A 22,601-nucleotide genomic window follows, 5' to 3' on the forward strand; every position below is an offset into this window, starting at 1 on the left:
AATTCTAAATTGATTATTCGTTTTAATAATTCCTTTGTGGCATCCGGATATATACAAAGTGGTTTGTATTTTCTAGATTGCCCTATTAGAACGAATGTTGTTTCAAATGTTGATTTGAAACGGAAAGCAGCTCCAGTGAACTCAACATATTTGTGGCATCTAAGATTGGGTCACATTAATGTGGACCGAATCAGTAGATTGGTGAGGAATGGGCCCTTAGAGAGTCTGAGGGTGGAACTATTCCCCACCTGTGAGTCATGCCTTCAGGGCAAAATAACCAAGAAACCCTTTAGCAATAAAGGTGCTAGAGCCACAGATCTGTTGAAGTTGATAAACACTGACGTGTGTGGACCCATAAACATACAAGCAAGATATGGGTATGAGTACTTTATCAGATTCACCGATGATTACTCTAGATATGGTTACATATACTTGATGCATAAGAAATCAGAAGCCTTTGATAAATTCAAAGAATTCCAAGCCGAGGTCGAAAGACAGCTCGATAAACGCGTCAAGTCCTTACGATCAGATCGTGGAGGGGAGTATCTATCGGATGAGTTTAAAGAACATCTCATATCCCAAGGGATAGTTAGTCAGCTAACTAATCCAGGCACACCATAACAAAATGGTGTATCCGAACGATGCAATCGGACCCTATTGGATATGGTCAGGACGATGCTCACTTATAGTGAGCTGCCTCTTTCTTTCTGGGGGTACGCTTTAGAGATGGCGATATATATCTTGAATAGGGTTCCATCTAAGTCTGTAGCCAAGACACCCTTTGAGTTGTGGAAAGGGCGAAAGCCCAGTATTCAACACCTTAGGGTATGGGGTTGCATAGCACATGTGCGAAAGCAACAGACAGATAAGTTGAAATCCAAGACTTTGAGATGCTATTTCTTGGGCTACCCCAAAGGCACGATAGGCTATTATTTCTATGACTTAGTTGACCAAAAGGTCATTGTAAGTAAACATGTCACATTTTTTGAGGAAGAAATGATGACCCAGAGGTCCGAACCAGTAGTCATAAAAGAGCTATCAGATGGCTCAGAAACGTCACTTCCAGAGGTGAGACCAACTGACATACCTGCTGAAATACCAACACCTGAGGAACCTCGACGCAGTGGGAGGACTATTAGACCACCCACTAGGCTAAATCTTCTAACCGAAGAGGAAACAGTGGAAGAGTTCCACATGGTATCGATTGAATCGGATGATGATTCGATGACATACTCTGAGGCTCTAAAGGATGTTGATGCCACTAGGTGGCTGGAAGCAATGCGCTCTAAAATCGATTCGATGCATTCCAACAAGGTCTGGACTCTAGTCGATCCACCACTTGGCGTCAAGCCGATTGGATGTAAATGGATCTTCAAGAGGAAGATGGGCACAGATGGAAAGGTCGAGAGATTCAAAGCGAGACTGGTGGCAAAGGGTTATACCCAGAAAGAGGGTATAAACTATGAGGAAATCTTTTCACTAGTAGCGATGATGAAATCCATCAGGATTTTATTGGCTATCGCAACACACTTTGATTATGAGATCTGGCAGATGGATGTGCAGACTGCATTTCTAAATGGGTTCCTTCAAGAGGAAATCTACATGGAACAACCAAAGGGGTTCTCTTCCTTGGAGGAAGAAAGAAAGGTGTGTAAATTGCAGAGGTCCATTTATGGGCTGAAGCAGGCTTCCAGGAGCTGGAACATCAGGTTTGATCAATCAATCAAATCGTTTGATTTTGATCAAAACGTGGATGAACCATGTGTTTACAAGAAGATCAGTGGGAGGGCAGTATGTTTTCTTATTTTATACGTAGATGACATATTGCTTATTGGTAACGATGTAGGTTTTCTTTCATCAGTAAAACAGTGGTTATCCATGACGTTTTCGATGAAAGACCTTGGTGAAGCTAGCTATATCCTTGGGATCAAACTCGTAAGAGATCATCAGAAAAGGATGCTAGGCTTGTCATAGGCTACCTATATAGACAAAGTCCTGGCCAAATTTAGTATGGAGAACTCCAAGAGGGGAAGTGTTCCCTTCAAACATGGAGTCAGTGTTTCCAGATCTCAATGTCCTCAGTCTCAGACAGACATTGAAGGGATGAAGAGAATTCCCTATGCCTCAGCAGTAGGGAGTCTTATGTATGCTATGTTGTGTACAAAGCCAGACATTTGCTATGCAGTAGGTATGGTAAGTCGTTATCAATCTAACCCTGGATGCGAGCATTGGAGTGCTGTCAAGAATATCCTCAAGTACCTGAGAAGGACTAAGGAATATTTCTTGGTTTTTGGATCTGATCAGTTGTCAGTATTGGGATACACAGATTCGGATTTCTAAACTGACAAGGATGACAGAAAATCCATGTCTGGGATGGTATATCCAATGGGTGGAGGTGCCATTGTGTGGCGGAGTGCAAAACAAAAGTCTACAGCCGATTCTACAACCGAAGCAGAATACCTTGCAGCTTGTGATGCAGCAAAAGAAGGTGTTTGGTTGAGGAAATTCCTATCAAATTTGGAGGTAGTCCCTGATCTTGTCAAGGGCCCTATTCCCCTGTTATGTGACAACAGAGGGGCCATTGCATAAGCTAAGGAGCCTAGGGCTCATCAGAGGAACAAGCACGTGCAGCGGAAGTATCACCTCATCAGAGAGATTATCCAGTAGGGTGACGTGAGTATCTCCAAAGTGGATACAACTGAAAATCTGTCTGATGCCATGACAAAGGGTTTGTCACCAGGAGTACTTGAGACACACATGGAGGGCATGGGTTTAAAATGTATAGGGAATTGGCTTTGATGTACAAGTGGGAGATTGTTGGACAAGTGTGTGTCCATCAAACCTAGTTCGGTCTGGTTCAACCCGGTTCACCTTTGTATTGAACATTTATACATTTTAGTTTAATATTGTCACATGCGATATAAACTTTTTGAGCATTATGTATACATAAGTTTTACTTAAAATGGTAGTCACGGCTAGGGTTTGGGCTGGGCACCTTTATCATATGGTCGTCGCATTGGGTATGCCTAGACGTGTGATGTCAGGGTACGAATGCGAGTGCTCACATGTTTGATGTGTGCATTGGCGAAGAATCTACTTTGTCGATTCCCTCAGGTATTATTTCCAGATGTAGCAAGGGATAGACATGTGTCACCGACACCCTGTACCTGAGGGAACCCTGTCACTACAAAGTGTGATCGCATTCTTTGATTCATCAATGACTGAGACTCAAGCGAGTCAAAGCCGGTGTTTTGGGAATGCATGAACACTTTGTAAGTGAAGGAGTTATCCAACACGGTCACCACTGCCCGGTTGGGGAACACCAAGATAGAGACTGCTCAGTGCATGGTGGATCGGAACGGATCCAGACGCATTTTGGAAATGGTTTTACAAAATTGATTTTACATAAAATGATACATTATTTATAGTTATTTCAAATAAAGTGTTTTATCGAGTTTTGCGGGATCCGATCGGATGCACAGACGCTCTTATGTGGACATGTACTATGGATTGGGGTTTGGCAGTATATGTGTACATGCTCTAGATTCCATAATGATGGTGTTGATTAGTGGGGGGGGGGGGTTGTATATGATAAATTGTTATCATATAGGGAGTTATTTAGAATTTGCTAATTTAATTGGCTCTTTATTTAATTAATGGATTTGGTGCTAATTATAATTATTCATTAATAATTAAATAAAGAATCTAATTAATACTTTCCCTATTAGATTCTGCTTCTTCACCTGTGTAGCACTTTGAGTTTAAACAGAACTGCCAGACTGAGAGAGAGAGAGTCAGACTCTCACTAAGACTCTATTAAATCTATCTAGGATTTAATTAAACCCTATTATTATAAATAGGGGACCATAAAAGGCAGAAGAGTGCAGCTCTCCATGTTTTTGGAGCAGACACTCTCTCTCCTACGTTTTTTGGTTTCTCTCTCTCCCTCTTGTGATCTCTCTTCTTCTTCTTGCTTCTCTCACCTGTGTTTGAGAGTTAGGGTTTGTAAAACCCTAGATCTGTACTTAGGAGTTTGAGGGCATCTGGGATTGGCGTGTAGAACCTTGGTAGCACCATTGGAGGTTCAGATCTGTTTGCTTGGAGCGTTCACTGGAGGAAGAACCACTGTCTATTGGAGGAGCAACACTTGAGGCTCACCAGGTTAGCAGTTCTTTATTAATTCCTTTTGTTCATTGATTATTAATATTTATGGGATGCGAAAGAAACTCGAATCGACTTTTTTCGCTGCGCATTCGAGTCAGGGATGGATCCCCCTTGCCATGTGATGGACTAGGGATGAGTTTCTTCGTCCCTACTGTGATAATAAATTTTATGGGACACATGAGGGAAGGAGAAACCCTAACAGGGATGCACCAGGGTTCCCATGGGCGACCATGGGAAGCCCTAAAAATTAAATGGGGCACCCATGGGACACCATGGGCTAACCCAGGGCATGCAAAACCTTGAGGATAAATATCTTGGTCTCCCTAGGGAACCATGGTTTGATCCCTGGACCGTTGTTTGACCAATAGCTTTCGCAAGGAGGCTGTTTCCAAACTCGAACCCGTGACCCCTTGGTCACAATGGAGCAACCTTTACCGTTGCACCAATGCCCGCCCTCACTTAGATCGTGTTGATATAACCAGTTATTTCTTCATTTTTTATTGTTCAAATTTTGCAGAGTTTTATACTTTGCTTAATCGAAACTGAGATTATTGATTTCTTCCAAGTTTAAGGGTCCTCAGAGTTGAACCAGAAGCCCAAAAGTGGTAAGGGTTTATATTGATTTCTGTGGATATTTTATTTTCTTCACTTATAGAGTTAATTTGGATTAATTGATTTTTTTTTTTAGGTAATCAAGTATGCATAAACTATTCTGTGAATGATAAGTATGATCTCAATCCCATTGCTATTTCTTTGACTTTTTTGGACATGAGAATATGATCCTATCACCAATTTGACATGGGTTGTTGATGGATGTAGGGACTTCAAAGTTGACCTTAGCTACACTCTCTTTCATTCACTTGTCCATGTCTCTCTTACTCCCTCTTTAATTTCACTCTTTCTCCCCCCACTTCTTGCTAGGGCTTTTCTCCTCCATTACTGAATGCCTTCTCGGAAGATATCAAAGAAAAGTAACATAGTTGGTCACATGATATGTTCGATTTATTTATGGATTTTTATTTTGACTAGATTTCAAGTGCTACCATTGAGTCACACTTTCTTTCCTGGCTGAAGCATCTTTACTACCACATGTAGTGTTTGAGTTGATTGCTTTCCAGCCTTCCCCACATGCACTTCTAGCTTGCCCATTCTGATTTCTACTCCTTCACTCTTCCCGCTCTCTGCAAGTAAGGTGTCTCCCACCCGCCATGGTAATTTTAGTTGAGTTTCTTTTGGTCTTAGGAACATTTTAGTCAAGTCATGCAACCATCTTTAGCATGGTTCTCAACACCATCAGATTAGGATTTCTATCATGGATATATTAGTATATGTTAGATAGGAATATTAGTATATGTTAGATAGGAATATTTCTTCTTCTTTTTTTATCTTTTTTTGTCTTTTTGGCAGGATTGGGGGATAGGGTATTACTTCTCTTTGTCTCATGTACCCAAACCATTTCTTTCCAACTCATAAACAATTCTAAAATCTCTTTTTGAAGAAAAGCAAGAATGGTTTTAGAGGTAAAGGATGATAAGCATTTTGCTGTCATCTGAACTCCATTTCTTTCCACCTTTAAAGCATTTTTGAATGGGATCCTTCACATTCAACTAGCTTCATTTTATGGCCCTGCATTCATATTGTTTCTCAAATGGGTCCAGCCCTGTTTTTGGGCTTTCCTGTCTTGGATTTCCATCAGTTTTGCTATGTATTTTGGTTATGTTGTTTTCCATAAGTAGCCAAATTTCAAAGTTCTTGACTACAGTAATGTTCAGCCCTTTTCAGCAAATATGGTACATTCCTATTGGATTGTAAGCCTGGTAATGTCATTAAATGAAACGTCTGGCATTGGGTTTAACCCAGTGGGTGAAAAACTGGAAAAATTCATAATTAAATGACTTAGATGTGAGTGCAGCTACAGGCCAGACATCCTCACCTGAAATTAAGCAATCTCCTTTAAGATCCACACAGGTTTTGAGTTTTTGAGTGATAGAGAACAAAGGAATTAGTAGAAATGTGGTGGCAGGGCACGCACTCTCCTTCTCCAACACGTGTTCCTCACCTCCCTTTCTCTCTCTCTCTCCAGGCTTTGCTCCTACAGTACAGCTCCTAAGTAGTTTCATATTATTTTCGTCTCTAGTCTTTTTTGTCTTTATTACAGTATTCTTAGTTATAATCTGTGAGTTCATTAAAGGTTCTGGTTCTTTTGGAAAAGGCTGATGCTTCCGCTATGTCCACGACATCTCTTCGTTCTCACTCTGATTGTCTTGTTGGACAAGTGTGTGTCCATCAAACCCGGTTCGGTCCGATTCAACCCGGTTCACCTTTGTATTGAACATTTATACATTTTAGTTTAATATTGTCACATGCGATATAAACTTTTTGAGCATTATGTGTCCGTAAGTTATACTTAAAATGGTAGTCACGACTAGGGTTTAGGCTGGGCACCCTTATCATATGGTCGTCGCATTGGGTATGCCTAGACATGTGATGTCAGGGTGCGAATGAGAGTGCTCACATGTTTGATGTGTGCATTGGCGAAGAATCTACTTTGTCGATTCCCTTATGTATTACGCGATGTAGGAAGGGATAGACATGTGTCACCCACACCCTGCACGAGGGACCCCGCTGCAAAGTGTGATCGCATTCTTTGGTTCATCAATGACTGAGACTCAAGCGAGTCAAAGCCGGTGTTCTGGGAATGCGTGAATACTTTGTGAGTGAAGGAGTTATCCAACACGGTCGCCACTGCCTGATTGGGGAACACCAAGATAGAGACTATCTGTGCATGGTTGGATCAGAATCTGGATCCAGTACCGTTTTGGAAATGGTTTTGCAAAATTTATTTTACATAAAATGATACACTATTTATAGTTATTTCAAATAGAGTGTTCTATCGAGTTTTGCAGGACCCGATCGGATGCACAGACGCTCTTATATGGACATGTACTATGGATTGGGGTTTGGCAGTACATGTGTACATGCCCTAGATTCCATAATAATGGTGTTGATTAGTGGGGGGGGTTGTATATGATAAATTGTTATCATATAGGGAGTTATTTGAAATTTGCTAATTTAATTGGCTCTTTATTTAATTAATGGATTTGGTGCTAATTATAATTATCCATTAATAATTAAATAAAGAATCTAATTAATACTTTCCCTATTAGATTCTGCTTCTTCACCTGTGTAGCACTTTGAGTTTAAACAGAATTGCCAGACTGAGAGAGAGAGAGTCAGACTCTCACTAGGGCTCTATTAAATCTATCTAGGATTTAATTAAATCCTATTATTATAAATAGGGGACCAAAAAACGCAGAAGAGGTACCTCTCCATGTTTTTGGAGCAGACACTCTCTCTCCTACGTTTTTGGTTTCTCTCTCTCCCTCTTGTGATCTCTCTTCTTCTTCTTGCTTCTCTCACCTGTGTTTGAGAGTTAGGGTTTGTGAAACCCTAGATCTGTGCTGAGGAGTTTGAGGGCATTTGGGACTGGCGTGTAGAACCTTGGTAGCACCATTGGAGGTTCAGATCTGTTTGCTTGGAGCGCTCGCTGGAGGAAGAACCACTGTCTATTGGAGGAGCAACACTTGAGGCTCACTAGGTTAGCAGTTCTTCATTAATTCCTTCAGTTTATTGATTATTAATATTTATGGGATGCGAAAGAAACTCGAATCGACCTTTTCCGCTGCGCATTCGAGTTAGGGAGAGATCCCCCTTGCCATGTGATGGACTAGGGATGAGTTTCTTCGTCTCTACTGTGATAATAAATTTTATGGGACACATGAGGGAAGGAGAAACCCTAACAGGGATGCACCAGGGTTCCCATGGGCGACCATGGGAAGCCCTAAAAATTAAAATGGGACACCATGGGCTAACCCAAGGCGTGCAAAACCCTAAGAATAAATATCTTGGTCTCCCTAGAAAACCATGGTTTGATCCCTGAACCGTTGTTTGGCCAACAGTGTGGTATCAGAGCCACCTTTCCCACCCATGAATATTGAATAATTAATGGTTAATATGATTATCATGAGTGGGATGCAAATTGGCACATGGGTGGTTAAAATTATGGTTGTTGTAACAACCTTCCCATGTGCACATGGGTAGTTACAAAGTTGTTAGTGTAACAACCTACCCATGTGATGATGGATTTGGTTTGTTTTATTTATTCCAATTGTTGAAGCATGTATCCAATTAAGGGGTGATTATTAATTTTAGTAATTTAAAATTTTAATCATAATTTATATGTGGGGGGGGGGGGGGGGGGGAGGGGGGGAGCGCACGCTGCCAAGCCTCTGCACACGCCCTCCCCTTATTGCCAGCCTATGTGCGCATCCCTTTGTGGGCAGCAAGCTTGTGGGCTGCAGGCCTGCAGACTGCTGTCCGTGGGCTTTAGCCTACGGGCAGCAAGCCTGCGGCCTACAACCCAAGGTTGCTGTCTGTGGGCCTTGTGCCTATGGGCTGCGCAGGGAGTGCCTGCAGCCTGCGCATGTGGGCTGCATGCACCCCCCTTGTTTTCCCTCTAGTTTAACCAAAAAAAAAAAATTCAAAACAAAATTTTATTATTTTGTTTTGTTTTTCTTTTTGGAGGATGATGATGGGTGAAGAGATTCCCTCTTTACCCATTTGCAATTAAAATGTGATTTTAAATTTATGGGCTTGGATACATGTTATCACATGCGATGTGGTGGTTCAATAATTGAAGAAATCCATGTTTTAATTTTTGGTTTACTTGCTTTAATGCCCATGCATGAAATTATATTATGATGTTATTATGGGAATGGCATTCTAATAAATGGATGGATTGTTTATGTATGTGATACATGGGGTTGTGGGTGGATGTGATGCTTCTCTCTCTTTCTTTCTCTCCCCCTATCTTTTTTATAAACAAATGTACTCCACCCCATGGGCAGCCCAAATGGTGGGTTGGTTTCTCCATGTGGGGTTTCTTTATTATTATGGAAAGGAAAGTGTGTAGAATTTTTCCTAGGTTTCCATTGTAATTTTAGAGGAGTTAGGACTCCCAGGGCATGTTGATGGTGATCCACATGTGGTGCTCAAAGCTTATTGAGATGCAAGTCACCTACTTTGAAGTCGTAATCGGGCGGAGGAGATGATCGAGGCGTGGCATCCATGGCATGATAAATGCATCCAAAGTTATTAATTTTATTTTTATTGGGAGGGTTCTTTAATTGCTTCTAATAAAAATGCCGCCATCCCATAATCACTTTTATTTAATGTTGATTAATTATGTTGTTTAAATCTATCCATGTATGTGAGAGTTAATTAATCCCTCTTTATTCACAATACATGTATGATATGGACTAGTCTTAATCGGTAGACATGTCCATGGCCTCCTATTGAAGATAAATGTAGAAAGTGTGTGACATGACCCCGCATAAGCCGACAGAACATTGCCAGGACCTCTGTCACACATTTATCTATATTTACCTCTATCTAGATACGTTAGGGTATGGATAGTGAGAGGGCACTGCGACAGTGGGCCATCTTTCATGATTCCATGATTCTAACTAATGCAATAGGTAAGTACATGACTTGGGTGTATGTCAGCCGACAGGATCTGGACATGACACCCAGGTGGCCAAAAATATTGGAAGCCCATGAGGCGGATAGCTTAGTCCACACTACCATGGTGTGTATAATGACTCCCGACAGGGTAAGTTATGCATGCAAGGGTTGTAGGTATCCAATTCATCTTTTGGGTTATGAGGGAAACCCAAATCATGAAAGACCATTGATGTGTGTGCTCAATTTATTATTTTCAATGGTCATTAATTAGCATGTGGTTATTTACTTGTGCATGTGTAGATTAATATACGATGGCTGCCGTTAATTCCAACCTGTTAACACTCATTAGCGAATACAAACTTAATGGTACAAACTATGTCGATTGGTACCGGAGCATTAAGTTGCTCTGATCTTGAAGGATTGTACACGATTCTAGATGAACAAGTTCCTCCTCAACCCGACCCGAACGATTTTGATGCAAATGAAGAGATGCAAGAATTCCTCATGAGGGATTCCAAGGCATCACTCTATATCCTAGGATCGTTGAAAAAGTCAGTTGTAGACTCAGTCAAGGATATACACACTGCTGGGGGTATAATGAATAAGCTTGCTGAATTGTTCAATAGGCAGTTGACACACTCACATTTTGATGTGGTGAGTCAAATCCATAACTCCAAGATGTCCCAGGAGACTCCAGTGATGGATCACGTAATGAAAATGATCAATCAGTTTGAAAAACTGGAATCTATGGGGACTGATTTTAGCCTACGATACAAGACTGATGTGATCTTAGCGTCACTCACTTCTGCCTACGCACCTTTTAGGATGTCCTACAAGATGTCTGAGAAGGAGATGGAGCTCACCGAGCTTGCTAATGCACTGGTAGAGGCTGAAGCGTCCTTGAAAAAGGACAAGGCTGAGGTCAATGCAACTGAGGCAAAGCCTTCTTCAAATGGGAAGAAGAAGAAAAAGGGAAGTAAGGGTAAGACCCTGAAAGCCAAGGGTGGGAAGTCTGGCAATAAAGGCAAAGGCAAGTGCTTCTATTGCAAGAAGGATGGTCACTGAAAAAGAAACTATTGTGCTTATCTGGCAACTTTGAAAGATAAGAAGCCGGATGAAATAGAGGCTACTAAAGAAGGTACATATGATATTCACGTTCTTTATGAGTCTAATTTATCTTTTGAACCGACCAATTCTTGGTTGGTGGATAGTGGATCCACTATTCACATTTGCAATGATTTGTAGGGGTTCAAGGAGACAAGGAACCTAGAAAGAAATGAAGTGCGTCTTCGGATGGGCACTGGAGCTGAGACCATGGCGTTGGCTGTGAGAACTTTTATTTTAAATTTTAGTTCTGCTAGTTTAGTTTTAAAGGATTGCTATTATGTACCCTCTTTCAAGAGAAAGATAATTTTAGTTTCAAAACTTGTTTTGGACGGATATAGTTTTTCCTTTAATTCTAAATTGATTATTCGTTTTAATAATTCCTGTGTGGCATTCGGATATATGCAAAGTGGTTTGTATTTTCTAGATTGCCCTATTAGAACGAATGTTGTTTCAAATGTTGATTTGAAACGGAAAGCAGCTCCAGTGAACTCAATATATCTGTGGCATCTAAGATTGGGTCACTTTAATGTGGACCGAATCAGTAGATTGGTGAGGGATGGGTCCTTAGAGAGTCTGAGGGTGGAACCATTCCCCACCTGTGAGTCATGCCTTCAGGGCAAAATGACCAAGAAACCCTTTAGCAATAAAGGTGCTAGAGCCACAGATCTGTTAGAGTTGATACACACTGACATGTGTGGACCCATAAACATACAAGCAAGATATGGGTATGAGTACTTTATCACATTCACCGATGATTACTCTAGATATGGTTACATATACTTGATGTGTAGGAAATTGAAAGCCTTTGATAAATTCAAAGAATTCCAAGTTAAGGTCGAGAGACAGCTCGATAAACGCATCAAGTCCTTACGATCAGATCGTGGAGGGGAGTATCTATCGGATGAGTTTAAAGAACATCTCATATCCCAAGGGATAGTTAGTCAGCTAACTAATCTAGGCACACCACAACAAAATGGTGTATTCGAACGACGCAATCAGACCCTATTGGATATGGTCAGGACGATGCTCACTTATAGTGAGCTGCCTCTTTCTTTCTGGGGGTACGCTTTAGAGACGACGATGCATATCTTGAATAGGGTTCCATCTAAGTCTGTAGCCTAGGCACCCTTTGAGTTGTGGAAGAGGCGAAAGCCCAGTATTCAACACCTTGGGGTATGGGGTTGCATAGCACATTTGCGAAAGCAACAAACAGACAAGTTGGAATCCAGGACTTCGAGATGCTATTTCTTAGGCTACCCCAAAGGCACGATAGGCTATTCTATGACCCAGTTGACCAAAAGGTCATTGTAAGTAAACATGTCACATTTTTGGAGGAAGAAATGATGACCCAGAGGTTCGAACCAGTAGTCATAAAAGAGCTATCAGATGGCTCAGAAATGTCACTTCCAAAAGTGAGACCAACTGACATACCCGCTGAAATACCAACACCTGAGGAACCTCAACACAGTGGGAGGACTATTAAACCACCCACCAGGCTAACTCTTCTAACCAAAGAGGAAACTGTGGAAGAGTTCCATATGGTATCGGTTGAATCGGATGATGATCCAATGACATATGTTGAGGCTCTAAAGGATGTTGATGCCACTTGGTGGCTGGAGGCAATGCGCTCTGAAATTGATTCGATGCATTCCAACAAGGTCTGGACTCTAGTCGATCCACCACTTGGCGTCAATCCAATTGGATGCAAATGGATCTTCAAGAGGAAGAAGGGCGCAGATGGAAAGGTCAAAAGATTCAAAGCGAGACTGGTACCAAAGGGCTATACCCAGAAAGAGGGTATAGACTATGAGGAAACCTTTTCACCAGTAGCGATGATGAAATCCATCAGGATTTTATTGGCTATCGCAACACACTTTGATTATGAAATCTGGCGATGGATGTGCAGACTGCATTTCTAAATGGGTTCCTTCAAGAGGAAATCTACATGGAACAGCCAGAGGGGTTCTCTTCCTTGGAGGAAGAAAGAAAGGTCTGCAAATTACAGAGATCCATTTATGGGCTGAAGCAGGCTTCCAGGAGCTGGAACATCAGGTTTGATCAATCAATCAAATCGTTTGGTTTTGATCAAAACATGGATGGACCATGCGTTTACAAGAAGATCAGTGGGAGGGCAGTATGTTTTCTTGTTTTATATGTAGATGACATATTGCTGATTGGTAACGATGTAGGATTCCTTCCATTAGTAAAACAGTGGTTATCCACAACATTTTTGATGAAAGACCTTGGTGAAGCTAGCTATATCCTTGGGATCAAACTCGTAAGAGATCACCAGAAAAGGATGCTAGGCTTGTCACAGGCTACCTATATAGACAAAGTCCTGGCCATATTTAGTATGGAGAACTCCAAGAGGGGAAGTGTTCCCTTCAGACATGGAGTCAGTCTTTCCAGATCTCAATGTCCTCAGTCTCAGACAGACATTGAAGAGATGAAGAGGATTCCCTATGCCTCAGCAGTAGGGAGTCTTATGTACGCCATGTTGTGTACGAGGCCGAATATTTTCTATGCAGTAGGCATGGTAAGTCATTATCAATCTAACCCTGGACGCGAGCATTGGAGTGTTGTCAAGAATATCCTCAAGTACTTGAGAAGGACTAAGGAATATTTCTTGGTTTTTGGATCTGATCAGTTGTCAGTATTGGGATACACAGATTCGAATTTCCAAACTGACAAGGATGACAGAAAATCCACGTCTGGGATGGTATATCTAATGGGTGGAGGTGCCATTGTGTGGCGGAGTGCGAAACAAAAGTCTACAGCCGATTCTACTACCGAAGCAGAATACCTTGCAGCTTGTGATGCAGCAATAGAAGGTGTTTGGCTGAGGAAATTCCTATCAGATTTGGAGGTAGTCCCCGATCTTGTCAAGAGCCCTATTCCCCTGTTATGTGACAACAGAGGGGCCATTGCACAAGCTAAGGAGCCTAGGGCTCATCAGAGGAACAAGCACGTGCAGCGGAAATATCACCTCATCAGAGAGATTATCCAATAGGGTGACGTGAGTATCTCCAAAGTGGACACAACTAAAAATGTGTCTGATGCCATGACAAAGGGTTTGTCACCAGGTGTGTTTGAGAAACACATGGAGGGCATGGGTTTAAAATGTATGGGGAATTGGTTTTGATGTACAAGTGGGAGATTGTTGGACAAGTGTGTGTCCATCAAACCCGATTCAGTCCGGTTCAACCCGGTTCACCTTTGTATTGAACATTTATACATTTTAGTTTAATATTGTCACATGCAATATAAACTTTTTAAGCATTATGTGTCCGTAAGTTATACTTAAAATGGCAGTCACGACTAGGGTTTGGGCTGGGCACCCTTATCATATGATCGTCGCATTGGGTATGCCTAGACATGTGATGTCAGGGTACGAATGCGAGTGCTCACATGTTTGATGTGTGCATTGGCGAAGAATCTACTTTGTCGATTCCCTCATGTATTCGCCGGATGTAGGAAGGGATAGACATGTGTCACCGACACCTTGTACTGAGGGAACCGTCACTCGCAAAGTGAGATCGCATTCGTTGGTTCATCAATGACTGAGACTCAAGCGAGTCAAAGCCGGTGTTCTGGGAATGCGTGAACACTTTGTGAGTGAAGGAGTTAAACAACACGGTCACCACTGCCCGATTGGGGAACACCAAGATAGAAACTGTCTGTTCATGGTCGGATCAGAATCTGGATCCAGTACCGTTTTGGAAATGGTTTTGCAAAATTTATTTTACATTATTTATAGTTATTTCAAATAAAGTGTTCTATCGAGTTTTACGGGACTCGATCGGGTGAACAGACGCTCTTATATGGACATGTACTATGGATTGGGGTTTGGCAGTACATGTGTACATGCCCTAGATTCCATAATGATGGTGTTGATTACTGGGGGGGGTTGTATATGATAAATTGTTATCATATAGGGAGTTATTTGAAATTTGCTAATTTAATTGGCTCTTTATTTAATTAATGGATTTGGTGCTAATTGTAATTATCCATTAATAATTAAATAAAAAATCTAATTAATACTTTCCTTATTAGATTCTGCTTCTTCACCTGTGTAGCACTTTGAGTTTAAACAGAACTGCCAGACTGAGAGAGAGAGAGTTAGACTCTCACTAGGGCTCTATTAAATCTATCTAGGATTTAATTAAACCCTATTATTATAAATAGGAGACCAAAAAATGCAGAAGAGGTAGCCCTCCATGTTTTTGGAGCAGACACTCTCTCTCCTACGTTTTTGGTTTCTCTCTCTCCCTCTTGTGATCTCTCTTCTTCTTCTTGCTTCTCTCACCTGTGTTTGAGAGTTAGGGTTTGTGAAACCCTAGATCTGTGTTGAGGAGTTTGAGGGCATCTGAGACTGGCATGTAGAACCTTGGTAGCACCATTGGAGGTTAAGATCTGTTTGCTTGGAGCGCTCGTTGAAGGAAGAACCACTGTCTATTGGAGGAGCAACACTTGAGGCTCACCAGGTTAGCAGTTCTTCATTAATTCCTTCAGTTTATTGATTATTAATATTTATGGGATGAGAAAGAAACTCGAATCGACCTTTTCCTCTGCGCATTCGAGTTAGGGATGGATCCCCCTTGTCATGTGATGGACTAGGGATGAGTTTCTTCGTCCCTACTGTGATAATAAATTTTATGGGACACATGAGGGACGGAGAAACCCTAACAGGGATGCACCAGGGTTCCCATGGGCGACCATGGGAAGCCCTAAAAATTAAAATGGGGCACCCATGGGACACCATGGGCTAACCCAGGGCGTGCAAAACCCTAAGAATAAATATCTTGGTCCCCCTAAAAAATCATGGTTTGATCCCTGGACCGTTGTTTGGCCAACATGTCTTCTATTAATTGTCTTCGTTCTTGTCTTCTATGAAGAGTCTAGCTCTATTATTTGGATTTTCTTCCAGCTGCATTAGACTTTATGGTTACTTTAAGAATGCATCAACATTTGAACTAGAAGATGTTCTTTGTAGGAGCCTTGAAGACCCAACTTGCTTGATGGCTACATTGTATACAACAGTGGGAGGGAGTTAGGAGTATAGCTTTCTACCTTTCTACCTGATTTAATTATTATAGTACACTGAGTGCTAGATAGCTTTTGTGTTTTTGCTCCATAATTTGATTATCCCAGAAAGAAATTGGCAAGTTATAGGGCATATCTATGGAAGTACCCAACTAGAGTGATCAATGAAGTATGTGCAAGTGCTCTTTAGATTTTGCATAAAGAATATTCTGGAAAAAAAAATTTCCCACCATTTTCTGAACTTTGATGGTACAGGGTGTGAATATTTGTGTGGGTGCAGTAAGGGTAGTCAAAGAAGAGACTGGAGTAAGTGACCAATGTTCAAATTTTTGTCTGAAGTGAACCTGCAATCTTACATTCATTCAAAATTCAACCCAAATTTCAGACCAATATAGATGATGCATTTAAGTAATTTGTTTCTTGATGTGGCAGATTAACACAAAATTTGTGGAAGTGTTAGCATTCAGGTATTAATCTCATATTATTCCATGAATATTTTGGTTAGTTTTATGTTAGATTATATAATATAATTCCCTTCTCGTCGTCCTACATTGTAACTCAACTCTATCCAATCTTTATATTCTAAATTCCAGGACTAAAATCTTGGAATTCTAACCTTTTGACATTCTGCAAGGGGGGCACTTTAGCTTAGAATGAAATGGCAAAACAGATTTTGTGTAGCCAAAGTAGTTGAAATAAACCCTAATTGAGTTGAACTGAAAATTTGATTCTTACATATTTTTTTGCCCGATTTCAATGTCATCAGATATCATATTCAAAAATAGGTAGCTTAGACTTATGTTTAGCAATGTTCCACGGTCCCTAAACAATTTTTTGGTCATATCATTGTCAGCCAATTGCGGCCCTCAAAATAGAATATTTTTCCCTGGAACTCCGATTGACTTGTTTTCAATGTCATCGGATTCCACTTTCAAAATACATTTTTTTTAAATGTTTTTTAGATATATCTATATTTTACTAAAAAAAAAAATATATTAATTGGAATGATATATATATATATATATATATATATATATATATATATATATATATATATATATATCATACTATTATATAAATGCATGAATTCATGTTTCTTGGCTACTTTTTCACTTGACTATTTTATCCTTCTTTCTTATTTAAATATCTTATTTTTATAATATTATCCATCTGTATTGTTTTTAATAAAAAGTATATAACTTCATCTCCATCGAACAGAATGTTTCTTTTTTTTCTTTTTCTTATTGGTTATCAAAAGTACCCTTTTTTATTCATCAGAACTTCCAAATCCTCCTTTCGTATCCTTTCTTTATTCGTCAAATCTTCCAAATCCAATCCTCTTCCCACTCCCTCTGTACACGATTTCCTTCGTTCTCTCTCCCTAAAACTAAATATACGAATCTCCTGCTGATTTATGCATCGTCCTATATTACTCAAATTAAGAACCAGTAACCAGGTATTGTCACTCTTATTCCATTAATGACGGTCAATTTCTGTTGATCTTTGGATTTCAATGTTTTTCTTTAAATAAAAAAATTCATGCGTAGGATCCTGTCCATCTTGTTATTAGATCCTTTGGTTCATAAGTGTTTTTTTGTTTCTTTACCTGGTAGTTCTCTGTTATATCACCAGATTAATTCTCCTAACGTTTGCATTTGTTGTTATCGAGTTGTTATGTTTGATGGATACATTTGATTTTGCACTAGGGTTTGTTGGATTCTGCTTTGCTTTCGATCGTCGACTTTATTTCACAGGATTTCTTATTTGTCTAATTGAACGCTCCAATTTAAGGGTAAGCTGTTTTACTCATTATCTCCTCCCATGATTTGTCGATTCTATGTTCCACTTGGACTGGCTCTTTGCTTGAATCGTAGTCACAATTCTAAATGTGGTTAGAAATAAGAGTTGGCAATTCCACATTATATTTTGTTTAAAAAATTTAGATTGGTTACAAATTGATATTAGTGGTTCATGGTTCTCAAATACCTTTAGTGATCGGTCTTGTACTCTAGGAGAGTGATGACGGAGAGTTTAGTGCTCCATAATTGTCGCTGTTCTCCTCTCCTATATCCTTTTTGACTCTCCTATATCCTTTTTGATTGTGACAAGCAGGTTTGAGAGGAAAAGCTAGTTTGAGCTCGTATCATTAATGGAGGATCATTGCAACCATGCGATTAAAGTTATGTCCATCTTTTACTGTGTCCGCTAGATGGGAATTGCAACAAAGAGGATCCCTCTATCACTGTTGCTATTATAGTAGGAAGAATCCTAATCCTAATGCCATCCGATGCGACTGGTCAACATATGCTCCGTCTATGAAATATGTGAAGTTTAGTATTTTCTCATTTTCTTTTTCCCACTTGTGGATGGTAATTTATATTTTGTATTCATTGCAAGTTGCAATTTTATTTCTTCCACAAATTTTTGTTTTTGTGAAAACCATTTCAGAACAATTTTGTATGACTGAAAAAAGCCGTCCCACACTCTACACTAATGAAAAATTATTTGATGTTCTAACTGGGACTGTTGACTCTATATTGATTTGGCTGGACTCCCAAGTACAGAAACTAGACTGATATATTTACATTCCAAGAGTGATCGACTCTGTAATCACCACCATTGTGGGTTTTGTCGAATCGTCAACAGTTGGGTAGGCATTTGAAGGGAATTTATGTAGAAGCATATGGTTATGGATGCCGTTTTGATCAAGATCCAACTGTTGACAATTTAATAGCACTATCTCTCAATTTAATTTTTGAAATCATTTCTCTACCTCAATATATGCCTGAGTGAGGGAATAGTCTCAAGGTCAAGTTCAGTATTGTGGGTTGTAGTTCATTTACTTACTCGATGTAGCTACCTTATTTGAGTTTGACACAAAATATGTGCCTATTAAGCCCATTGGAAGAGGAGCTTATCTTAGAGTGTGCTCTTCTATCAATAAGGAAACGAATGAGAAAGTTGCAACTAAGAATATTAATAATGCCTTTGAGAATCATTCTGATGCACTGAGAACTCTACGGGAACTGAAACTCCTTTGACATCTACGACATGTGAATTTGATTGGTTTGAAGGATAGGGCAATCCCTATCTCAATCTCGTTCCTAGCCCAAGATATGAAAAGTTGGGAACTTGTTTTGTGGATTTCTTATTTACTTCTCCCAATGATGTTCAAAATGTATGAGGTGTTTCCACGATCAAATGGTATGAAAAATGCTTTATCAAATAAAAAAAAAAAAAATGGCATGAAAAATGAAGCCAAAGATCAGGATAGCCACAATTTGGATCTAGCGCCCAAGCCATTATACCAAGAGGATTATTTTTTTCCCCCAAAATTGGTAATGGGCGCAATTCCTTTCCTTTTAACCAAAAAAAAAGATAAAAAAGTTCAAGTAAATATCATCAACTGTTAGAGCTGGTGGGTTTATAGAATAGATAAGAATAGGGCACGAACAGATACGGAGGAGATGGAAAAGAGATTGCTCAGACAGCCAAGGGTTTGTCTTCAGATTCAGGGCAATGCCCAGATCAGAAACTCTAGTCCACAATAGCTTCATCACCGCACAGATATACGAAAAAAAAATACAAATTTGAACACAAAAACAGAGAGAAAAAACGCTGATGCTGAGGGGTTAATCAGAAGGAAGAAAAACAAATAATTTAAGATCTCAAAAATGAGAGAACCAAAAAAGAAAAATCAACCAGAAGAGAGAAAAACCTCGAAGAACAAAGAAGAGCCGCAGAGGCTGAGAACAGAGAAGATATGGAAGAGGAGGGATCGGCCTTTATTTATAGAGTTTCTGTTCGACAATAGAATTAGGGTTTTGTGAGTCTTTAGTTAGAGGAGGTGAGGTTGAACCGTTGAACTTACTTTGGGATATAGTTGTCGCCGGAAAAATGCAGAAATCGTAAGAATGTTCCGTTAGGGTTGAGTGAATGAGGAAAAATAGGAGAGAGAAAAAGATGGGGCGATTGAGTTTAAACTTGGGTTAACCATGGTTGAAGGGTGGGTTTGATTACCAACCCTAGTTAGTCCCTGGGTTACATCAACTGATTAATTCTTAATTAATTTGAGAGTTTCAAATATGGACCGTTGGATTTGAGAGTGTCACTTGTCGCACTCCCAAGGTGGAAATATTAGGAAATAATCAATCAGGAAATGGAGAGGAGGAAAATCCTCCAAATTGACACCCTTATGAGTTATGACCAATGACCAACCTTTTATAGCCCGTTTAAGCCAATTTAATTCGAAAAGATGATGGTGAGTATCAAAGCCAGCATATTCTCTTGTTCCGAAGTCTTTTTATGTCGGTGGGAGAGAGAGAGGGGGGGGGGGGGTCTAGTACAATTGGGGAGTCTTGTAGTGACATGTCCTAACGCCTATCACACAATATTTTTTCTGTGATATCCTCAAAGTTGAAGCTCTCGGTTTTCTTATAAAAATCGATCACCAATATTACTCGTATCAAGGATTGGAAGAGGCCGGGAGGGCATATATAGTAGCTGACAGTTGTTGCAGCTTTCACATTTTAACTTTTCATACAGTTTTGTGATTCGGAAGATGACGACTACTACAAAGACAAACTCCTCTTCCTCCTTAACCATAGCCATGTTTCCTTGGTTTGCATTTGGCCACTTTCACTCCTTCCTTCACCTTGCAGACAAGCTTGCCCAGAGAGGCCACTGCATCTCCTTCTTGATCCCATCCAAAGTCCAACCTCAATTGGAGCAATTAAACCACCACCCTCACCTCATCACCTTCGTACCTCTCGTTGTCCCTCAAGTCCCTGGCCTTCCACCTGGGGCCGCAACCATGTCCGACATCCCCATTGCCATGGGTCCTCTACTTCTCACTGCCATGTCTCGAATGCAAGACCAGGTCGAAGCTGCTCTCAACTCAATCCAACCCAACTTAATCTTCTTTGACATTGCTCACTGGATTCCACCCTTGGCCCACCGCTTTGGCATTGCCTCCATCCACCACTGCACCGTTTGGGCCTCGTCTGTGGCTCACCATTTGGTCCCCACACGTAATATAAGAGAAGGTCAATACTACACCGAGCTGATGCATCTTTTGCCTGGCTTCCCTTCTTCATCTCTTCAACTACACACATACGAGGGTCGCCAAATTATGGAAATGATGACTAGAGACTACCTCCATGAAATGACATTCTATGACGTCATCATGGCCTCCATGAGGGATTGTGATGCCATCTCTTTTAGGACTTGTAGCGAGGTTGAGGGTCCTTACTGCGACTACTTGAAGACCCAGCATGGGAAGCGGATCTTACTGGCCGGACCGTCGTTGCCTGACCCACCCATCTCCAAGCTAGAAGAAAAGTGGGAGAAATGGCTGGGAGGGTTCGAGAATGGATCTGTGGTGTATTGCGCACTTGGGAGCGAGTGGGTTCTCAAGAAGGAGGAGTTACAAGAGCTGGTGCTGGGTCTAGACTCCATTGGGCTTCCTTTCTTAGCTGCACTGAAACCTCCATTTGGTTGTGAGACGGTGGAAGAAGCATTGCTTGAAGGGTTCAAAGAAAGGTTGGAAGGAAGAGGAGTGGTTCATGGGGGTTGGGTACAACAGACGTTGATATTAGGGCACCCATCGGTGGGGTGTTTTATAACACATTGTGGGGGATCTTCTACTTGGGAATCATTGATGAATGATTGTCAAGTGGTGGTGTTACCTCAAATAGCGGATCAGTTTTTTAATGCGAGGTTGTTGAGTGGAGATCTGAAGGTCGCTGTGGAGGTGGAGAGAAGGGAAGAGGATGGATGGTACACCAAGAAGGACGTGTGTAAGGCGGTGAATCTCGTGATGGAAGAAAATAGCACGATTGGAAGTGAAGTGAGAGCCAACCACTCCAGGTGGAAGGACGTGTTGTTAAGGCCAGCCCTCGAGTCTTCCTATCTAGACAGTTTCGTGCAGAACCTGTTTGATATAACAAACCCCCTCCGTCACCCTTACACTACTACATAATGCTCAACAATAAATTTGTTACGCGCAATAGATTGTATTAAGATGAGAGATTAAATAAATATTGTGTTATTTTAGTAAAGTGCTTTAGTCCCATATCAGAAAACTACAAGAGTTATAAATGGTATTTGTTGCTGCTTTGTTCTGACCGAGGTGAAATTGATGACCTGTAAAGGAGACAATAAGTGGTTGGGCAACCACGAGGCTAACTCGTGGTAACTCTAATGGTAAAGTCAGAAATGAGCAATGAGCAATGTAGTGAAAATAAGGGTGCTAGCAGTAATGTCTCTTACCTGCTTCTGTCAGGTACTGTTCTTTATATAGTCCAGGTTGGTTTGTTCCTACGATCCGACTTGAGTGGATGGTGAGCTATAATAGACCGACACTGTTGCTATGTCGGTCTCCTTTGACGTAGATATTTGAAGGTGTATTATGATAGGGGACCCACAGTCTCTACGGTATCGGTGATTTTTGTGATGGTATTGACACCTGTATGGGTATATATTTATGTATATCAAATGTCCCCCACTCCCTAGACTTATGTGAGATAAGGGTAAGGGAGTATAAGGAGGAAATTCGAACAAACGTTGGCCGGCAAACATTATTATTTATGAACAACCAAGCATTTTTGTTTGGACCGAGCGTTTGTGTGCTCGGTAGTTAAGTTCACATAATGACCGAGTATTTCGCTGGACCGAGGGTTTGAGTGCTCGACAGGAAATGCGCGGTAGTGAGATTACCTGATGACTGAGTGTTGTGCTGGATCGAGCGTTTGGATGCTCGGTAG

At 40.7% G+C, this 22,601-nt stretch overlaps 1 protein-coding gene and 2 non-coding genes across 3 annotated transcripts; 1 reads left to right on the forward strand and 2 right to left on the reverse strand.

Annotated features, from left to right (window-relative positions):
• The first annotated feature begins 1,776 nt into the window (after nt 1-1,776).
• LOC122665679 (cyanidin 3-O-galactoside 2''-O-xylosyltransferase FGGT1-like) lies at nt 1,777-21,817 on the forward strand. Its single transcript, XM_043861828.1, has 3 exons — nt 1,777-1,780; nt 8,043-8,044; nt 20,399-21,817. Exon 3 carries the CDS (start codon nt 20,399-20,401, stop codon nt 21,815-21,817), a length of 1,419 nt encoding a protein of 472 aa, XP_043717763.1. The 5' UTR covers nt 1,777-1,780; nt 8,043-8,044.
• On the reverse strand, nt 19,012-19,177 carry LOC122666438. Its single transcript, XR_006333627.1, has one exon. It is a non-coding gene; the product is annotated as a small nucleolar RNA snoR80 (small nucleolar RNA).
• On the reverse strand, nt 19,316-19,406 carry LOC122666428. Its single transcript, XR_006333618.1, has one exon. It is a non-coding gene; the product is annotated as a small nucleolar RNA Z157/R69/R10 (small nucleolar RNA).
• Nucleotides 21,818-22,601: the final 784 nt, after the last annotated feature.

This window comes from Telopea speciosissima, chromosome 6 (genome assembly GCF_018873765.1).
Source record: "Telopea speciosissima isolate NSW1024214 ecotype Mountain lineage chromosome 6, Tspe_v1, whole genome shotgun sequence".
NCBI lineage: Eukaryota > Viridiplantae > Streptophyta > Magnoliopsida > Proteales > Proteaceae > Telopea > Telopea speciosissima.